General features: G+C 43.3%; 1 protein-coding gene across 9 annotated transcripts in view; it reads right to left on the minus strand.

The window, feature by feature from the left end:
• rbms3 (RNA binding motif, single stranded interacting protein) overlaps positions 1-17,869 on the minus strand; it is an 858,736-nt gene that overhangs the window by 654,862 nt on the left and 186,005 nt on the right. For all 9 annotated transcript variants that reach the window (XM_070880858.1, XM_070880857.1, XM_070880852.1 and 6 more), the window contains exon 2: positions 7,114-7,283. In XM_070880858.1, the coding sequence (XP_070736959.1) occupies positions 7,114-7,283 (170 nt within the window). The remainder of the gene's footprint in view (positions 1-7,113; positions 7,284-17,869) is intronic.

Here is a 17,869-nt window from a genome sequence, read left to right on the forward strand (position 1 = left end):
TCTCCCCAGTTTTCTCCACTCCTCTCATGAGGGCACACTTACACAGGTGCCTTCTGATAGTTCATTCAGATGGCCATTGCTCATATGTAAGTTATGACTATAATTGTTGGCAGACAGCAGACATCATACTTGAGATCAGCCACACCCTTGCCCAATGTCCGTATAATTATATTTCCAGCAGAGGTTAGGAGATGGCGATTAGGTGTTTTCTGTTCTTTAACTCAGAAATTCTGAACTCAATTGCAGTGTTCCTACTACCTGTACCACCTATCCAACATCAAGTAACTCCGTACTGCCCAGGGATTGGATGTAGGATTGTCCAGATATGTACAGCTCAGCTATGCACTGGATAAACTCAATGATCCAGCAGGAAACCTTAACCTAGTCTTTTATAATTATTTTCCACATTGCAAAAAAGATTATCTTAATAGAAAGTGGAATCGGACTACAGCTTTACTGGCTGATCTAATGAAATGCAGAAGACAAGAACAAACCACAATGTAAGTTCACAATATATCATCGGTTGAGGGGCTGCTGTATTTGCAATGGTCTGGAACTGACCTGCAAAGGTTTGGTGATCATATCAATTAATATAAAGTCAAACAAATGTAGTCTTCCAGTCTCCCTGCAGAGGTATATCAGGGCATGAGACAAGAGACAAATGTGTCAGTTAGTGTTCCAAATGAAGATTGGATTTTGCAAGTCAGTTCCACTGAACTTGGCATCTAATTTAGAAATTAATCATTTAACTCCAGAGCTCTGAACTGATCTCAGGCCTGACTCAAATCTGGCTCCGCAATTCAGTCCAATTCAGAGCCCTGGCCATTAAATGTACATGCAGGCTCCAATCCAAAATCCTGAACACCTAAAGAAATGACCTCCACTGACCCCAGTGTCACTGTCCGATAGCTGGCATGTAATTAAAAATAACAGTTTTCTCTTCCTTGCCTTGTCCGCTGCCCAGGGACTGGCTGATAATATCTGGAAATTTTTTTAATGATTTTAAAATACTGTGCTGCATTCACTTTTTCTTTAATACATGACAGCCATCAGCTTCTCATGCTGACATTAGCATTTTGGGTGCCTGGTCAGTGTGTCAGAGTTTGCTGACAAAAATCAGTGCCAAAACTGAGCTCTACACCCAGCGTGCCACTGCTAATAATATGCTAGAATGGGTTAGCCTCTCCTCTTCTTGGGCCCAAGTTTCGGCTGGAGATGCTCCTACTTTTTTGGAGCAACTAGTTTAGTTTGGAGTATCTTAGAAATCGCAATTCTCGGCATTTAGTTTGCTCCAGTTCTAGTGAGTTAGTTTAGTTTCATTTTAGTTCTGTTTTTTTTTCAAAAGGGAGCGTTACCAGCCACTTACGCCTGTTTTGTAAGTTTAGGCAGCGAAAAGTTACTCCAAACTAACTTAGAACAGAGTAAGTGTCGACTTTTGTACGCTCAGAAAAACTTTAGAATTAGGCACAGGTAGCCAGAGATAGGGAGGGGGAAGGGAAGTTAGAGGGAAGTTAGGAGATTTTCCAAAGCATTCAACACCTCACTTTTACCAATAAAGAGCCATCATCAATAACAAATGATAAATAAATCAATAAATCAACCAATAAATCAATCAAAAAATAAAAAATTAAAAAATTAAAAATTTACAAAAATACCTAAAAAGTCAATCAATAAATAAAAAATTAAAAGTTTCTACTCACCTACTGCAGCACCTATCCGTTCTGGAGCACCGGGAGCCCTCCAACTGCCTGTCGAAGAGCTGGTCGGGTGGGCCCCACGGCCAAGGAGATGTTCCAGTGGGGCCCGCTGCCGAAGAGGTGCTGGTCGGGTGGGCCCTGCCACCGAAGAGGTGTTCGGGCGGGCCCCGCTGCCGAGGAGGTAAGGGCAGTGGCAACGAGGTGAGGCAGGCAGGCCACTTGGCCCGGGATAGGGGCGGCGAACATCGCAACGTCCCTTCGACCAGGGATAGGGTCGCCCGGAGACAGGACGCGCTGGGAGGGCCAGGAGCTACTGCGCACATGCGCAGACTCCACTGCGCACGCATGTAGCTGCCGGCACTCTTTTCGGCGCAGGGCTGTAGCTCCGGCCCCAGCTGCTTGTGGTGAGCTGCGCTGACTGCTAAAAACAGGCTTGCTCAACACGGAGAATTGCAAGGTAAGTTTTAGGCGCACTTTTAATTCTACAAAATAGGCGGGCCTCTCGGAGGTGTACCGTTCTGCAGGACAGACGGAACTTGGGCCCCTTGACTCTTCTGTAAATTGTAGGCAGGATCTCTTCAGCTGTTTCTCTTGCACAGCCAAAGTAAATAAGAGAAACTTGCTGCAGCAGGGGCGAGCCAGCTTATCAACAGAAGGATGGCACCAGTGAGAAAATGATGCCAGTTTTTTCATGCAGTTTGCTGCTGAAATACACTAAAAAGGTGGTGGGAACAGATTCAATAGTAACTTTCAAAGGGGAATTGCATATATGCTTGAAAAGGAGAAACTTGCAGGGCTATGGACAAAGAGCAGAGGATTGGGACTAATTAGATAGCACTTGCAAAGCAAAGATGGACTGAGTAACCTCCTTCTGTGCTGTATGATTTTAGGTTGGCTTACAGAACTGTCCTCTACTACAAGCTGAGCTCATAACTCATAAGCCACAAGTAACATAGATATTGCATTCTGGCACTAAACGGGGTAAAGTAGAACGTGCTGCAACTGTGAGATGGGCTACAAAGCAGTGACTAACAGAATACCCACAGTCAATAGGTAGAGAATTAATTCCTATCCTTTAGCATTCAGGGCAATAGAAAGAACCTGGCGATAAGGTAAAGAAATAATCACAATATGAACGAAGCAAAACCCTGCACTTGGATTGAGAAATGACTGAAAACAGAGATCCAGACCCCAAATCTGAATTCAGCAGCTTATTCTCAAACCTAATTCGATGATGAGGAACAGCTCAGTGCTGGTTTTCCATGTTGTTCCTAGAATTTCTAGACTGCAAGTAAGTTAAACTGCTGTGACAAGTTTACTTTGACTCAATGGCACAAAGAAAGGTTACTTGATCTGCAATAATCATTCAAATATCCTGACAGCTTTGTGTTATTTTTCTAGCAAGAAAGGAAGATCTTCAATAGATAACAGCCTTAAAAGTGTTTGTACATTCATTCAAACGGCCTGTTATTACATGTAATGTATGTCATTGTAAAAAAACAGCTACTCTAAAGACTGTAATTTTCTATTGAAGTTAAATGTCTCACTACAATCTCTTTGAAGTTAAAACACTCACATATGACTTCAAAGACAAAGTAGGAAATTAAATGAAGTAAGACGGAAACTTGTCATCTGAAAACATGACACACTGAATAACTGTGTTTTCTCCTTTTCTATTTAAAAGAAAGCACAAGCAGTCTCGCATACAAAAACATTACCAGTCTCTTTACTTGCAATGTGTATATATACACTTAGGTTATATATATATATTCTGATGTTACCAAAATCAAAGTTATTAAATAGCATAGTGAGGAAAGCTTGCCTGAACATTCAGGATGCATTTTTTTTAAAGGGACTGAGTCACTATTTACCGTCTGCCGTGAGGTGACTGCAACTCCTATTTGGAGCGTGAATGAACCATTTTTTTCAGTATTGGAATTCCAAGAACAGCTCAATGAGGCAGACTGAATTAAAATTAAACTATTTTATGCACAAAAATGTCAATTTGGTTCAACTGGCAGCACTCTCATCGCTGAGTCAGAAAGGTGCCATTCAATTCCCACTCTGGGGCTTCAGCACATACTGACAATACTGAAGGAATGCTACATTCAACAGAGGTGCTATTCTTTGGATGAGACAACCAAAGCCGCATTTACCTATTCTGTTCAATCAAGTAGGTGCTAGTGTTCACAAGGTACAGTTTGAAAGATAGCAGGGAATTCAGGAAAGAATTTTAACAGTGTCCTGGTCAACATTCTATCCTCAACTAACACTATCAAAAAATAGTTTAACTGGTTATTCAGCTCAGTGCTATTTTTGCGATTTTGTTACCTACATAACAGCAGTTAGTCCACTTCAAAGTAATGTAATGTGCATGAAATTCTTTAGGTTATTTCTTCGAGACATGCTATATAAAATCAATTCTTTCTTTCTGTTAGGTACGAGCAAAGTGTTGATCCTTCATTGGGTTTGACTTCCTGAACCATGCATAAACAGTCTTTATGCAATTGTGTCCTTCAGCATTACAGAAACATAGAAAATAGGTGCAGGAGTAGGCCATTCGGCCCTTCGAGCCTGCACCACTATTCAATAAGATCATGGCTGAGCATTCACCTCAGTACCCCTTTCCTGCTTTCTCTCCATACCCCTTGATCCCTTTAGCTGTAAGGGCCATATCTAACTCCCGCTTGAATATATCCAATGAACTCTCTGCAGTAGAGAATTCTACAGGTCAACAACTCTCTGAGTGAGGAAGTTTCTCCTCATCTCAGTCCTAAATGGTTTACCCCTTATCCTTAGACTATGTCTCCTGATTCTGGACTTCCCCAACATTGGGAACATTCTACCCGCATCTAACCTGTCCAGTCCCATCAGAATTTTATATGTTTCTATGAGATTCCCTCTCATCCTTCTAAACTCCAGTGACTACAGGTCCAGACGATCCAGTCTCTCCTCATATGTCAGTCCTGCCATCCCAGGAATCAGTCTGGTCAACCTTCGCTTCACTCCCTCAATAGCAAGAACGTCCTTCCTCAGATTAGGAGACCAAAACTGAACACAATATTCCAGGTGAGGCCTCACCAAGGCCCTGTACAACTGCAGTAAGACCTCCCTGCTCCTATACTCAAATCCCCGAGCTATGAAGGCCAACATACCATTTGTCTTCCTCACCGCCTGCTGTACCTGCATGTCAACTTTCAATGACTCAGGTCTCATTGCAACTCCCCTTTTCCTAATCTGCCGCCATTCAGATAATATTCTGCCTTTGTGTTTTTGCCACCAAAGTGGATAACCTCACATTTATCCACATTATACTGCATCTGCCATGCATTTGCCCACTCACCTAACCTGTCCAAGTCACCCTGCAGCCTCTTAGCATCATCCTCACAGCTCACACCGCCTCCCAGCTTATTGTCATCTGCAAACTTGGAGATATTACACTCAATTCCTTCATCTAACTCATTGATGTATATTGTAAAGAGCTGGGGTCCCTGCAGCCCTGCAGCACCCCACTAGTCACTGCCTGCCATTCTGAAAAGGACCCGTTTATCCTGACTCTCTGCTTCCTGTCTGCTAACTAGTTCTCTATCCACGTAAGTACAAGCTATTTAATCACAGGGGGCTTCACAATAGAGGTCAGTTCTATTCATATTTGAAATCAAGAAGTGCAACTTTCAGCAGTGGTCTCTGGTCAGTGCTTAAGGAATTCTAAATTATTTTGTCCTGTCTAACTAAGAAGCACAGAGGCCAATTGTTGTGACCCAACCCCTATAATGTTAATTCAGCAGATTGATAATTCAAACCTGGGAGCTTCCTGGAGTGTGTGGCTCAGCAATCCACTAGATAAACTCACTAAACCATCAGGAACACAATCACTAATTACATTTCTTTTCAGTTTCTTTATTTAAACACATTGTTTGCTGATTTTCTCCATTTTCCTCTCATCCTCTTTTCCCAAAGGCTTTAACTCCTGTTGGGATCCAATATATGGGCGGAGTCACCCATTGGTACTTCGTCCAATTGCCTTTCTTCAAGTATCATCAGTAGACTATTCATCCATAGTGGCATCGCAACTCAGCCAATCCTCCTCTCACCCAACACCCACACACTAAACAACAACAACAACTTGTATTTATATAGCACCTTTAACATAGTAAAATGTCACAAGGCACTTCACAGGAGTGTTAGAAAACAATATTTGACATCGAGCCACATAAGGTTTAGGAAGGGAATTCCAGAGCTTGGGGCCTCGGCAGCTGAAGGCACGGCCAGCAATGGCGGAGCGTTTAAGATCAGAGATGCTCAAAAGGCCAGAATTAGAAGAGCACAGATATCTCAAGGGGAGGGGAGGTTGTGGGGCTGGAGCAGATTACAGAACTAGGAAGGGGTGAGGCCATGGAGTGATTTGAAAACAAGGATGAGAATTTTAAGATCAAGGCGCTGCTTAACTGGGAGCCAATGTAGGGTGGTGGGTGAACAGAACTTGGTGTGAGTTAGAACACAGGCAGCAGAATTTTGGATGACCTCAATTTTACGTAGGTTAGAATGTGGGAGTCCAGCCAGGAGTGTATTGGAATAGTCAAGTCTATGGGCCATTGGAGCAGGAATTTTTTCTAGGGATTTTCCCTCCCAAGTGTAAAGGCACTCAGGACAACTGTAGCACAGTACTGCAATCCTAGTTGGATTCTGCCAACTGAACACACATGGGTAATCAAACTTAAAGCTTTTGAAAAAAACTCATTAAAGAAAACAAACAACAGAGCAAGAGTAACTCCGAGGAAAATCTGGGCCCATATTAAACCTGGACTAGTGCCTGTTTGGTAACATTAAATGAGAGTATTTGTTATGACCTACAGAGCTGCATGACCACCACGTTCACATGAGCTGTGGTACAGAGACACAAGATGAAACTTGTGAACTGGCTGCATGCTGCATGTGATATATCTCATAATCTTTGAAGTTGAAAATTACAAAATAACAGAACAAGGTGTCTTCCATAGCAGAACCATAGATTTCAGGCCAATAGTCTGTAGTAAGTGATGTCTACTTGTTTTGCAATTAAAACAATGCCTTTGAAGTGACATTGTACAGATCAGACGACAATGTAAATCCTCTCCAGCCTTGGGAAAACAGGTGCTCATAAGTTAGTAACCACATTTAAAGTGATCCTTACCATCTCATTGGCAGAAATTAGAATGTACAGTTATAACGTGAAGAATGGGGATACTTCTTATTTGTCACACTCTTCATTTGAGGATCACGGGACAGAAAGTGACCTTTACCACTCTGTGACAAAGCAATATCTTCACGGGGACTAGCAAAAGTGACGGTATCCACATCCTTTCCTTGGATGAAGGGACATGTTTGCGTGCATGAAAATGCTCTTTAAAGAAAGAAAATGAATAGAGGAACTTACGGCTGGCAGAGCTTGATAAGATCCTGGTCGGTGGTGCCTGGTGGCAGGCCTCTAATGTACAGATTTGTCTTACTCAGCTGCTCGCCACTGCTGTTGTTGCTGCTGTTGTTGCTGCTGTTTGTGCTCGGACTGGGAGGAGCCATAGGGTGGGGAGCTGGTGCATAGGATTGCTGAAATGCAGAAAAAAAGTACAAAATACTTGAGAAATCCATTAATTAATCTTTGTTCAATGATATAATCCTATTTCCCATTAAACCCCCTTGTTGTAAGTCCTATTTATCTTTCCATCATGGTAACACAAACTCCAAATCCTGTACTTTATCTTGTTAAAAGTACACTCTTATTGGCAGATTCACCAAAAAAACTTTAATGTGAAATTGGGAGAAGAGCTTTCAAAGAACATATTATTAAAAATGTATGTATTCATGAAATATATAGCTTGTCTCATTAAACCTGAGATATTGTAGACAAACTTACTTAAATATTCAAAAAGCCTTTTAGCTATAGTGGGCCTGAAATTCAATACTGCTGGAAAGCTGGTGCTCCCCCCACCTTCTTGTGGCCATTAGCTCTGAAAAATGTTCATGGCTGGGCCACCCCATTGTCAGCTCCAAACGTGAACAAATGGGTTCCAGCGCTAATGAACACTTCCAAAGTGGATTTTTCAGTGGTGTGGCTGTTAATTGGAGCGTTATCACCACTGAGAAATTCAGCATGCAGGTAAGGGGTTCTAACGAGCCAACTGCTCCCTGGCCTTTTTAGAGGCCAGGGTTTGCAGCAAGGCCCTGAGGGGGGGGGAAGGATGGCTGGTGTAAGAGGTGCTAGGAGAGCCAACAGGTTCACTGATATGGAGCTGGAGACACTGATGGACAGTGTGGAGGACAGAAGAAGAATACTGTTTCCTGAAGTGGGGAGACCTGGCAGAATGCCAGTACATAATGCATGGAGGGAGATTGCAGGAGAGGTGTCAGGCACCTCCATATATATGAGGACGCACCCTCCCAGGAGGGTGCTGGCCAGTCTGCACCCGGCCCTTCCAAGGTGGTGCTGGTGGTGGGTCAACGCCTCCTAGTTCTGGGGCGACGGGAATCCTCCTCCTCCTCAGGTGGTACTGCTGGTTCGACCTCCAGCGGCTGTCCTCTCATGATGGTCAGGTTGTGCAGCATGCAGCAGACCTCGATGATTATGGAGACCCGTTGAGTACTGCAAGGTGCCACCAGAGCAGTCCAGGCAATCGAACCTCTACTTAAGGATGCCTATGCACTGCTTGATGATGCAGCTGGTATCACAATGAGTGTCATTGTATGCATGCTCTGGTGCTGTCCTGGGGTTCTGCTGTGGAATGAGCAGCCAAGTGGACAAACAGCCAACCGCAATCCTGATTCAGGCCGGTGAAGACGCCGGGCACGCTGATCTGGCGCAGAATGAACAAATCATGGCTGCTGCTTCCCTTGCCCGCAACGCCTCTGCATGGAGCTGACGGTGACACCTTTCCTGTGTGCCACCCTGCTTCTGACCACGTGTACCAGGTGTCGCCCTCCCAACACTCCTCCCATCCTCAAGGTGCACCCTGCCAAGCAGGTCTCTGCAGCCCACAGGCCTCCACTAAAGAGTCAGACCTGAAAGTTGCACAAAAGTCTGTGCAAACCTCTGAGCAGCACTCAGCAGGTTTAATGGAGCCAAAACAATTAATAAAACTATATGAAAAGCTAAATACTGCGGATGATGGAATGTGACATAAAAACACTAAAATTAATGAAACTATGAAAAGCTAAATAATGCAGTGATGGAATATGGCATAAAAACACTAATAATTAATAGAACTATATGAAAAGCTAAATACTGCGGATGATGGAATCTGAAATAATAACACTAAAATTAATAAAACTATTTCCCCAGCAAAGGGCCCCGATCGTGGCAAAACTCCAACGGTGTCACGTTTGAGCACCGATTCAAGTACCTCGCGGGGGCACTGCCTGAAGAAGTCCTACCATTTTGTAGGTGAATTTCCCTCTTCTGGCCGCTTTTGAGTGGCTCGCACGCTACTGAGCTCACCGCAGAAAATCTTCCTTTACCGTGGCTTCACCCCGTCGTTTCCGGCGGAAGTGCGCACCACTCAAACCATTCCCCTCACCCCCCCACCCCGAGCTGAATATGGCCTCGAGAAGGGAAAATCACCCTGCCATGACCCAAACCCCACGGTAGCCACCAGGGATAGTGAATTTCAGCCCCAGCTGGAAAGCACAGTCACTTTCTGTACTGTGTCAGCATCAAGTACTCCCAGGTCAAGTGCAGCATGGCTAGATGTGCAATAATGTACTTTATAGTTTAAACACAACCTCAAGATTAGAGTGACAGTTCAATTTCCTATCAGATTGGCATTTCCTTTTTCTACTGTCTTTTTCTTTCTATGGCCTCTCTGATTGAGATTGGCAATTTAATATCAATTAATGCTGAATTATGGGAGTATTCTGCTGTGCATGTGAGTCTATTAGCAACAGAGTTAAGATTACCCAAACTCATTTGGCAGGATACTTTTATCTCACCAATCTAGCTTTGAACACAGATAACTGATGAAAGTACTGTGTTCTAGCTTACCAAAATACCCAGTCTCCAAAAACGGATTTATATTTAAATATGTAAATTATTTCTCTGAAGTTTACCCCACTTAACTTTATATAAAGGCAGATATAAAAATGATACATTTATGGATCCATGAATGGTTTTTTCCTTCTTGTTTTCCTGCTTGATAATTCACATTCTTAAATTGTAACATACGTAAAGTTAAGAGTAGCATGGTACATAAAAGTAGGTAAACAGAGAAGTACATAATGGTCTCCCGTCAAATCAGCACGGAAACCTTACAAAAAAAACTGAATTGCAACATCAACTTCCAAAAATCAAGTAAAACATTTATTGTTCTTCTCCTTCCATAAACAACTCTTTACCAAACAGTTTTTCACGAAAACAATGCCCCTTTAAATTTGTACAGCACAGATTTGTTTTGAGACAGGCCCTGGGGCTTAATTGCAATCTGCATTCAGCAATCTCAAGTTGGCATGTCTTATTGAAAGTGAATGAGGCACGTCAACGTTGTGCTGATTAGGATCACATCCCAAGTCTAAAATAATCAATTTAAGACCATACCTCGAGAAGTAACATCAAAGACAACAACAGGAAAGATTGACCCGAGCATGCAAAATTAGGCCCATTGTGAAATTGTTCTGTGACCTGTGGGTCTGTGCCTCAGACATCATTTCAGCTGTATCCAGGAGAGGCAAATAAGACAGTTGCAATTTACTTGTTTCCAGTAACTTTTACAAGAGCAGATCGTATTTTCCCACAGGCTTGGAAGTCTAATTTTTAACAACTTGAAGCATGTTGGCCCTTTATGTAGCTCGTGGGAAAGAACAACTTAGTTCACCCACTTCGCAGTTTTGTTACATTTTTCAATCAACACACTATCTGTCAAGAAGCCACACCAACACTGAAAGCTGGATTTGCCTGTATTTTGATTATGTTCTGACATGTTCAAAATCTCTGCCTCTGGGAGACCTAAAAGAATATTTGTTTTCATTTGAGTTCTGGATTTCTACCAAGAAATTAGTTTGTATTCTTGAGTAGTAGTGGCATGAGGCCTCTGCAATTAGTGCAGGTGTAACTTGCATGAAAAGAAGCCTCCATTACGAGTATGCACATAAATAATATATATCACCAATCAAATGGTGCTTTAGTGACTATATAGTGAAGGTGGGAAATAAGAGAAAGTGAAGGAGAGGCTCGCAGATGGAAGGTGAGGTGTTGGAGGAACATGTACTCACTTTCATCAGGCGAATGATGCCGTTTAGACTTTTGCGCCATTGAGTGGTGGTGCAGTCATGAATAGAGGTCCCCGACACCTCCACCGCTATCTCTGTCCACAAATTCACAAAGACGCTGCCTGTATCTGGATAGAGAAGGTGCCTTCTTCCCTCTCCTGACATATGAGGAGAGACTGGATCGACTGGGCCTGTATTCACTGGAGTTTAGAAGGATGAGAGGGGATCTCATAGAAACATATAAAATTCTGACGGGACTGGACAGGTTAGATGCAGGAAGAATGTTCCCGATGTTGGGGATGTCCAGAACCAGGGGTCACAGTCTAAGGATAAGGGGTAGGCCATTTAGGACCGAGATGAGGAGAAACTTCTTCACTCAGAGAGTTGTCAACCTGTGGAATTCTCTATCGTGGAGAGTTGTTGAGGCCAGTTCGTTAGATATATTCAAGAGGGAATTAGATGTGGCCCTTATGGCTAAAGGGATCAAGGGGTATGGAGAGAAAGCAGGAAAGGGGTACTGAGGTGAATGATCAGCCATGATCTTATTGAATGGTGGTGCAGGCTTGAAGGGCCAAATGGCCTACTCATGCACCTATTTTCTATGTTTCTATGTTGATAATCATGACTTTCCAAGTATGTTAAAGTACATCATTCTTTTTTTTAAATAAGAAAATATTACAAAAGAATGTGAATATCAGGCATTGTGCCTAAGTGAACTGACATCAGCAACAAAGTTACAGCCACAATATTTTTCAGTCAGGAACATCTTTACTTTTTAGGGTCTTTGCAATTCTACTTAGCACACTGTCAGACAGGCAATGACAGGCACAATGATTTAAACTTGATGAGCTGGATTTTTCTTCGGTATATCACCTCAAATTGGGTGGTGTAGTGGAGGAAAATCAAGGAAAATGAGGTAAGAAGGCCTACTATGACATCTCCGCCCTGACCTAGATTTTACGCCCACTAGCCCAGCAGGAAACAACATCCCTTCGCTTTCCCACTATGTGTAAATGACAGCAGGTAGCTGCAACTCAGCAACCTGCCCACTTTGCTGCCCTCTCTCGCTGCTACTATTGACCGCAGGAACAGTCAGGAAAATGGTGGCAGTAGTTACTGTGACAGCAATGGTAGGCCTGACAATGGCCCTTTTGCTGGAGATGGTCCAACACTGGACACTTTTCCCTCTCCGAGGCCGTGTAAAACAATTAATCAATCTTCAGATCTATGGGTTCTTCTTTTGCTACCTTCAAGTGATCGCCTCTTCCTTCTAGCATTGCAAAACTTGCTTGCAATCAGCATTTAGCAGCATTCAAGGTGTCCTACTGCAGCATCACCCGCATTTTCCTCCCTTACAGGGGAGGGGATGTGCCACTTGGTGGCTGAAACTCCACTGGGAGCCCGCAAGAGCTAATGACCCCTGAAACTACATAGAATTAGATCAAGTCTACAGCACAGAAACAGGCCATTCAGAACTGGTCAATGCCGGTATTTATGCTCCACACGACCCTCCTTCCACCACTCATCATCTAACTCTATCAGTATATCCTTCTATTCCTTTCTCTTTCATGTGCTTATCTAGCTACCCCTTAAATGCATCGATGCTAATCACCTCAAGTACTCCTTGTGGTAGAGAGTTCCATATTCTCACCACTCTATGGGTAAGGAAGTTTCTCCTGAAGTCCTTATTGGATTTATTAGTGGCTATCTTATATTTATGGCTCTAGTTTTGGTCTCTTCCACAAGTGGAAACATCTCTATGTCTACCTTAGCAAACCCCTTCATAATTTGAAATAATATTAGGTCACCCCTCAGCCTCCTCTTTTCTAGAGAAAAGAACCCCAGCCTATTCAGCCTTTCCTGATAAATATATCCTTTAAGTTCTGATGTCATCATTGTGAATCATTTTTGCATCTTTACCAATGTCTCTGTATCCTTTTTACAATATGGAGATCAGAACTGTGCCAAGATTCTATACAAGTTTAACAGAACTTCTCTGCTTTTCAATTCTATCCCTTTAGAAATGAACCCAGTACTTGGTTTACTTTCTTTATGGCCTTATTAACCTGCTTTTAGTGATTTGTGTATCTGTACCCCCAGATTAGTTTGCTGCTCTACGCCAATTAGTCTCTTATTATCTAAGCATTATATGGTCTCCTTATTCTTCCTACCAAAATGTAACAGCTCACACTTATCTATATTTCTTTTATTCATTCGAGGGATATGGGTGTCACTGGCAAGGCCAGTATTTGTTGCCTATCCCCAATTGCCCTGGAGATGGTGGTGGTGAGCACCCTCTTAAACCACTGCAGTCCATGAGGTGAAGGTACACCCACAGTGCTGTTAGGGAGGGAGTTATAAGATTTTGACCCAGTGACAATGAAGAAATGGCAATATATTTCCAAGTCAGGATGGTGTGTGACTTGGAGGGGAACTTGCAGATGGCGGTGTTCCCATGTACCTGCTGCCCTTGTCCAACTAGTAGAGATTGCGGGTTTGGGAGGTGCTGTTGAAGACGCCTTGGCGAGTTGCTTCAGTACATCTTGTAAATTTCATATTCCAATTTCACACCATTCTGCAAGTTTCCTAATGTCATCTTGTACTTTGTCACATTCTTCCCCAGTTTTAAATATACCACCGAATTTGGTGTCAAAGGCAAATTTTGAAATTGTACCTCCAATTCCTGAGTCCAAATCATTCACAAATTGAAACTTGGTTGGGCTCATAACAGGGTCATGGTAACGGACAAAAATCCAATCAAATATGTGGCCCCCAATACTCCATGGCACACATAACTACATATAGCATCATATTTGGATATGCTTAACTAAGGGCTCAATTTTCCCCAGTGATTTGCGCCATTCTTTTGGAGCAGCCTGCTTTTTTTGGCCTAAGTTAAAAATCCACAGTTTCCCCAATCAATTTGCACCAGCGTAACTCAGTTAGTTCCGATTTTTTTAGCCAAGATTTTTTTCCGCCAAAGTGGGCGTTACTTAGCCACCTACGCTAATTCTGGCCATTTAGAGAAGTTTGGCCAGCTGAGTGTTACTTCAGTTCTGCTTAGGCCAGTGTATGTGGCCTCGCCAGAAAAACTTTGTGGAAAATTTTAGAAATCGGCACAGGTAAGGAAATTGGAGGAGGCCTATCGGCCTGGGCTAGGGGCGAGGAGCGGACCGGGAGTGCACTTGGGGCCAGGGTCGGGCGGGTGAGCAGATCGGCAAGCCCTTTGGCCTGAGCTAGGGGTGGGAAGCGCTGGTGCAATCCCTCCCTCACCACGACAAAATCACCAATGCCCCCACCGGATGCCCTTGCACAGCACCGTCTCGATGCCACCGCAAAAGAAACCTCTGACCCCCCGGCCCAACAACCTCAACCCACACCCTTCCCTCAGCCCTATCGACATAAGTTTAAAAACAGCACCGAAAATGCACCCTCCTTTCCGACTACGGACACTGATGCAACCCCATTGGCAGGCTTAATATACCACCATAAATCACCTCTCCACGGCTGCACCTGCACGGCACCATCTTCATACCTTCACAATAATACAACAAGCTCGGCTCACACCCTTACCTCAGCCCCATCGACATTGCCAAATCCGAGCTGTACTGAGCATGCGCGTCCATTGGAATGACGTCAAAAATGTACATTTTTTTTCCCGCGCATGCGCAGAAGACCCGGCTTCGTTTTTCGGCGCAGACAGCAGGCTCCACCCCCCGAGGCGACTGGACATGCTGCACGGTTCTGAAATCCATTTATAGATCGGGGAAAGTTTGGACAAATATTTATGCCACATTTCAAAAACCCGGCATAACTCTGGCAATATGCCAGAAAACGAGCTTGGGCAAGATTGAATCCTAAATCTCCAATGCTCTCAAGTAAAATTTCTGTTTTTAAGTTTCTTAACACTCTTTAAGTAGTAATATTCAGTAATCCTAATATTTTTCAATTTTACTTCAGCATTTCTTTGAACTATGAAATAATATCAGCAACAGGATAATTGTAAAGCAATTTATTAAAAAACGAATGGCAACATCTTAACTCTTTTGAGTTTACCTGAAAATAAACATAAACATTAAACCGTGCCACCCGCCTGGGTGACACAGCAGACATTTTCAAGGCCCCTTTTTTTTTTTTCCTTTTTTTTGGTTTTTTTTTTTGGGGCGCTAAAATCAAATTTTTTCCAGTGCCCCCTATAAAAGGGGAGGGGGACACTAAAAGCACCGGCAATTAAAACAAATTAAACTTTAAAACGTAAAATCAAATTAAAATTTGGTTGCCGGGCGTGATGATGCACTCCAGTCCCTCCGGTGCCCACCTCTCGCGGAAGGCCGCGAGCGTACCGGTGGACACCGCGTGCTCCATCTCCAAGGACACCCTGGACCGGATGTAAGAGCGGAAGAGAGGCAGGCAGTCAGGTTGAACGACCCCCTCGACCGCCCGCTGCCTGGACCGGCTGATGGTGGCAACATCTTAAGATCAGGAAAAGGAACTACACCTGCCCAGTGATTACATTTATTGATACAATTTAGTTAAGGGGAAAAAAAGCTGTTGTACAATGTTATTGAAAATTTGAGGCACAGGCCATGTCATTTGTCCTATATTGGGTGTGACGTTCATATCAAGTGAACTACTTCATAACATACTTCATTATTGTTCTCAATCTTCTCTTAAAGAAAGGAAATACTCTGCCCCTGGTCTAACCAAATAAACAATGCTTTAAAATAATCGGAATAAATAATGGGTTGTGCCAGATTCTGTTGTTCTCAGTTTTCTTTCTTCCCTCCTCCCCGGAAGGTACTGACTTCTTGTTGACAAGACAGTTTCACAGTCTTCAGTCGCACTCTGTTACCTCTCCCAAATGACCACTATTAGAGGGGGTAACGTGTGGCGGCATACCACTCCAGGGAGCAGCGGTGCTGCTGCAGGAGGGCAACGGCTGTGAAGAGGGCGACTGGATTTGACGTCACCCAAATCCAGGTCGCTGATTGGAGTGCGGGCAGATGCAGCAGGAGCGGCGAGGTCGGGGTGAAGCAGTGGTGATGTCGGGGCGGAGGAGCAGCGAGAGTTCGTAAAGGAACATGATTAGGGTCCAGGAGAGGCGTGAGTTCGGTGCCCAGAAAAGGTGAGGGCCCAGGGGCAGCACAGGACAGCCCACACTGCGATATGTGTGCGCGCTCGGTCCATGCAGCAGAGCTGGTCTCCAGTCATCTTGGTTAATCCTTGCCACAGGACCAAGACCCAGCTCTGTCAAGCCCATGTGGTGGCTGGTGTGCAACGGCCACCGTACGTTAAAAAAATTCATGCATAGGCATCTTACACCCTTGAAGATGTAGTTCGCACCGAGAATATTAGGTCCTTCATTGAAACACCAGTGAACTCATCCCTTTTTGGCGTGGAAGCAAGTCATCCTCGTTTTAAGGGACTGCCTATTATGATGATTCATGTGTGAACCTTGGAAATTTTACTGTGAGGAACTTAACAGCCAGTTTTGATCCTGTCCTAACCTGACATATGCATTGTGCAATTCCAAACATGTTGCTTTATAGTTAACACTTTCATTGATTGAAGGTGATAAGCAGCAGCTGCTGGTGAGGCCTCTGTTGACTGCGAGTTGTTGCTTTCTTTCTATGTTAATTTGGATAATGTTACCACTCAGCTGAACTCCCACTGTGTTACAGCTGGTTTATGTCTAGTTAATTCACAGAATTTGACACAGGTGTGAAATGTTTCAACCAAAATGATGCTGTTAGAAATGCAAACACAAGCCTTGGATAGTGGCACCTTAATTGTGCAGTTTGTTCAAACTAAATATAGGTTTGTGACAGTGAAGCTTCTTGAAAGTATTTTACATTTGTCTTCATTTAAATCAGATTTGAGAGTTCCGGACAATGCAAAATGGATTGAACAGCATAAATGCTGTAAGCCAGCTCAGACTTTAAAATCATAGAATTTTACAGCATAGAAACAGCCCATTCAAAATATCATGCTAGTGCCAGATCTCTAAAAGAGCTGTATACATATATCAATGCCCTTACCCTCTCCCAAAAACCCTCTATTGACAATCAAAAGACCAATCTAAAGATGGCTGAATTAACTGCAACTAAAAATAAACTGCCTGCTGATTCTCAGGGCACATGTGTGCAGTATAATTATAGATAGTAGTAGATATCTGGTGGCATTGCTCATGGTGAAACATAGAAATATAGAAAATAGGTGCAGGAGTAGGCCATTCGGCCCTTCGAGCCTGCACCACCATTCAATAAGAGTTGGAGGATATGCTGTTCTTTAACCATAGCCATGTTATATCATACAATGCATAATGCATAATTATATAATACAATTGATCTTCCATACAATTGCTGATGAAAAACAAATACAAATCTGTATGGGGATGTTATTGTCATTTTGTCATTTAATCACTCCTGCCCTCCATCCTATAGCAGACTTTTCCCTTTTGTTCTTTCTCTGTCCCCTTTTCCCTGGTTCTGTATTTGTTTAAAAGCTATTCATCTCAAACATAGAAACATAGAAAATAGGTGCAGGAGTAGGCCATTCGGCCCTTCGAGCCTGCACCACCATTCAATAAGATCATGGCTGATCATTCATCTCAGTACCCCTTTCCTGCTTTCTCTCCATAACCCTTGATCCCTTTAGCTGTAAGGGCCATATCTAACTCCCTCTTGAATATATCTAATGAACTGGCATCAACAACTCTCTGCGGTAGAGAATTCCACAGGTTAACAACTCTCTGAGTGAAGAAGTTTCTCCTCATCTTGGTCCTAAATGGCTTACCACTTATCCTTTGGCTGTGACCAATGGTTCTGGACCTACCCAACATCGGGAATATTCTTCCTGCATCTAACCTGTCCAGTCACGTCAGAATTTTATATGTTTCTATGAGATCCCCTCTCATCCTTCTAAACTCCAGTGAATTC

This window comes from Pristiophorus japonicus, chromosome 5, assembly GCF_044704955.1.
Source record: "Pristiophorus japonicus isolate sPriJap1 chromosome 5, sPriJap1.hap1, whole genome shotgun sequence".
NCBI classification, from domain to species: domain Eukaryota; kingdom Metazoa; phylum Chordata; class Chondrichthyes; family Pristiophoridae; genus Pristiophorus; species Pristiophorus japonicus.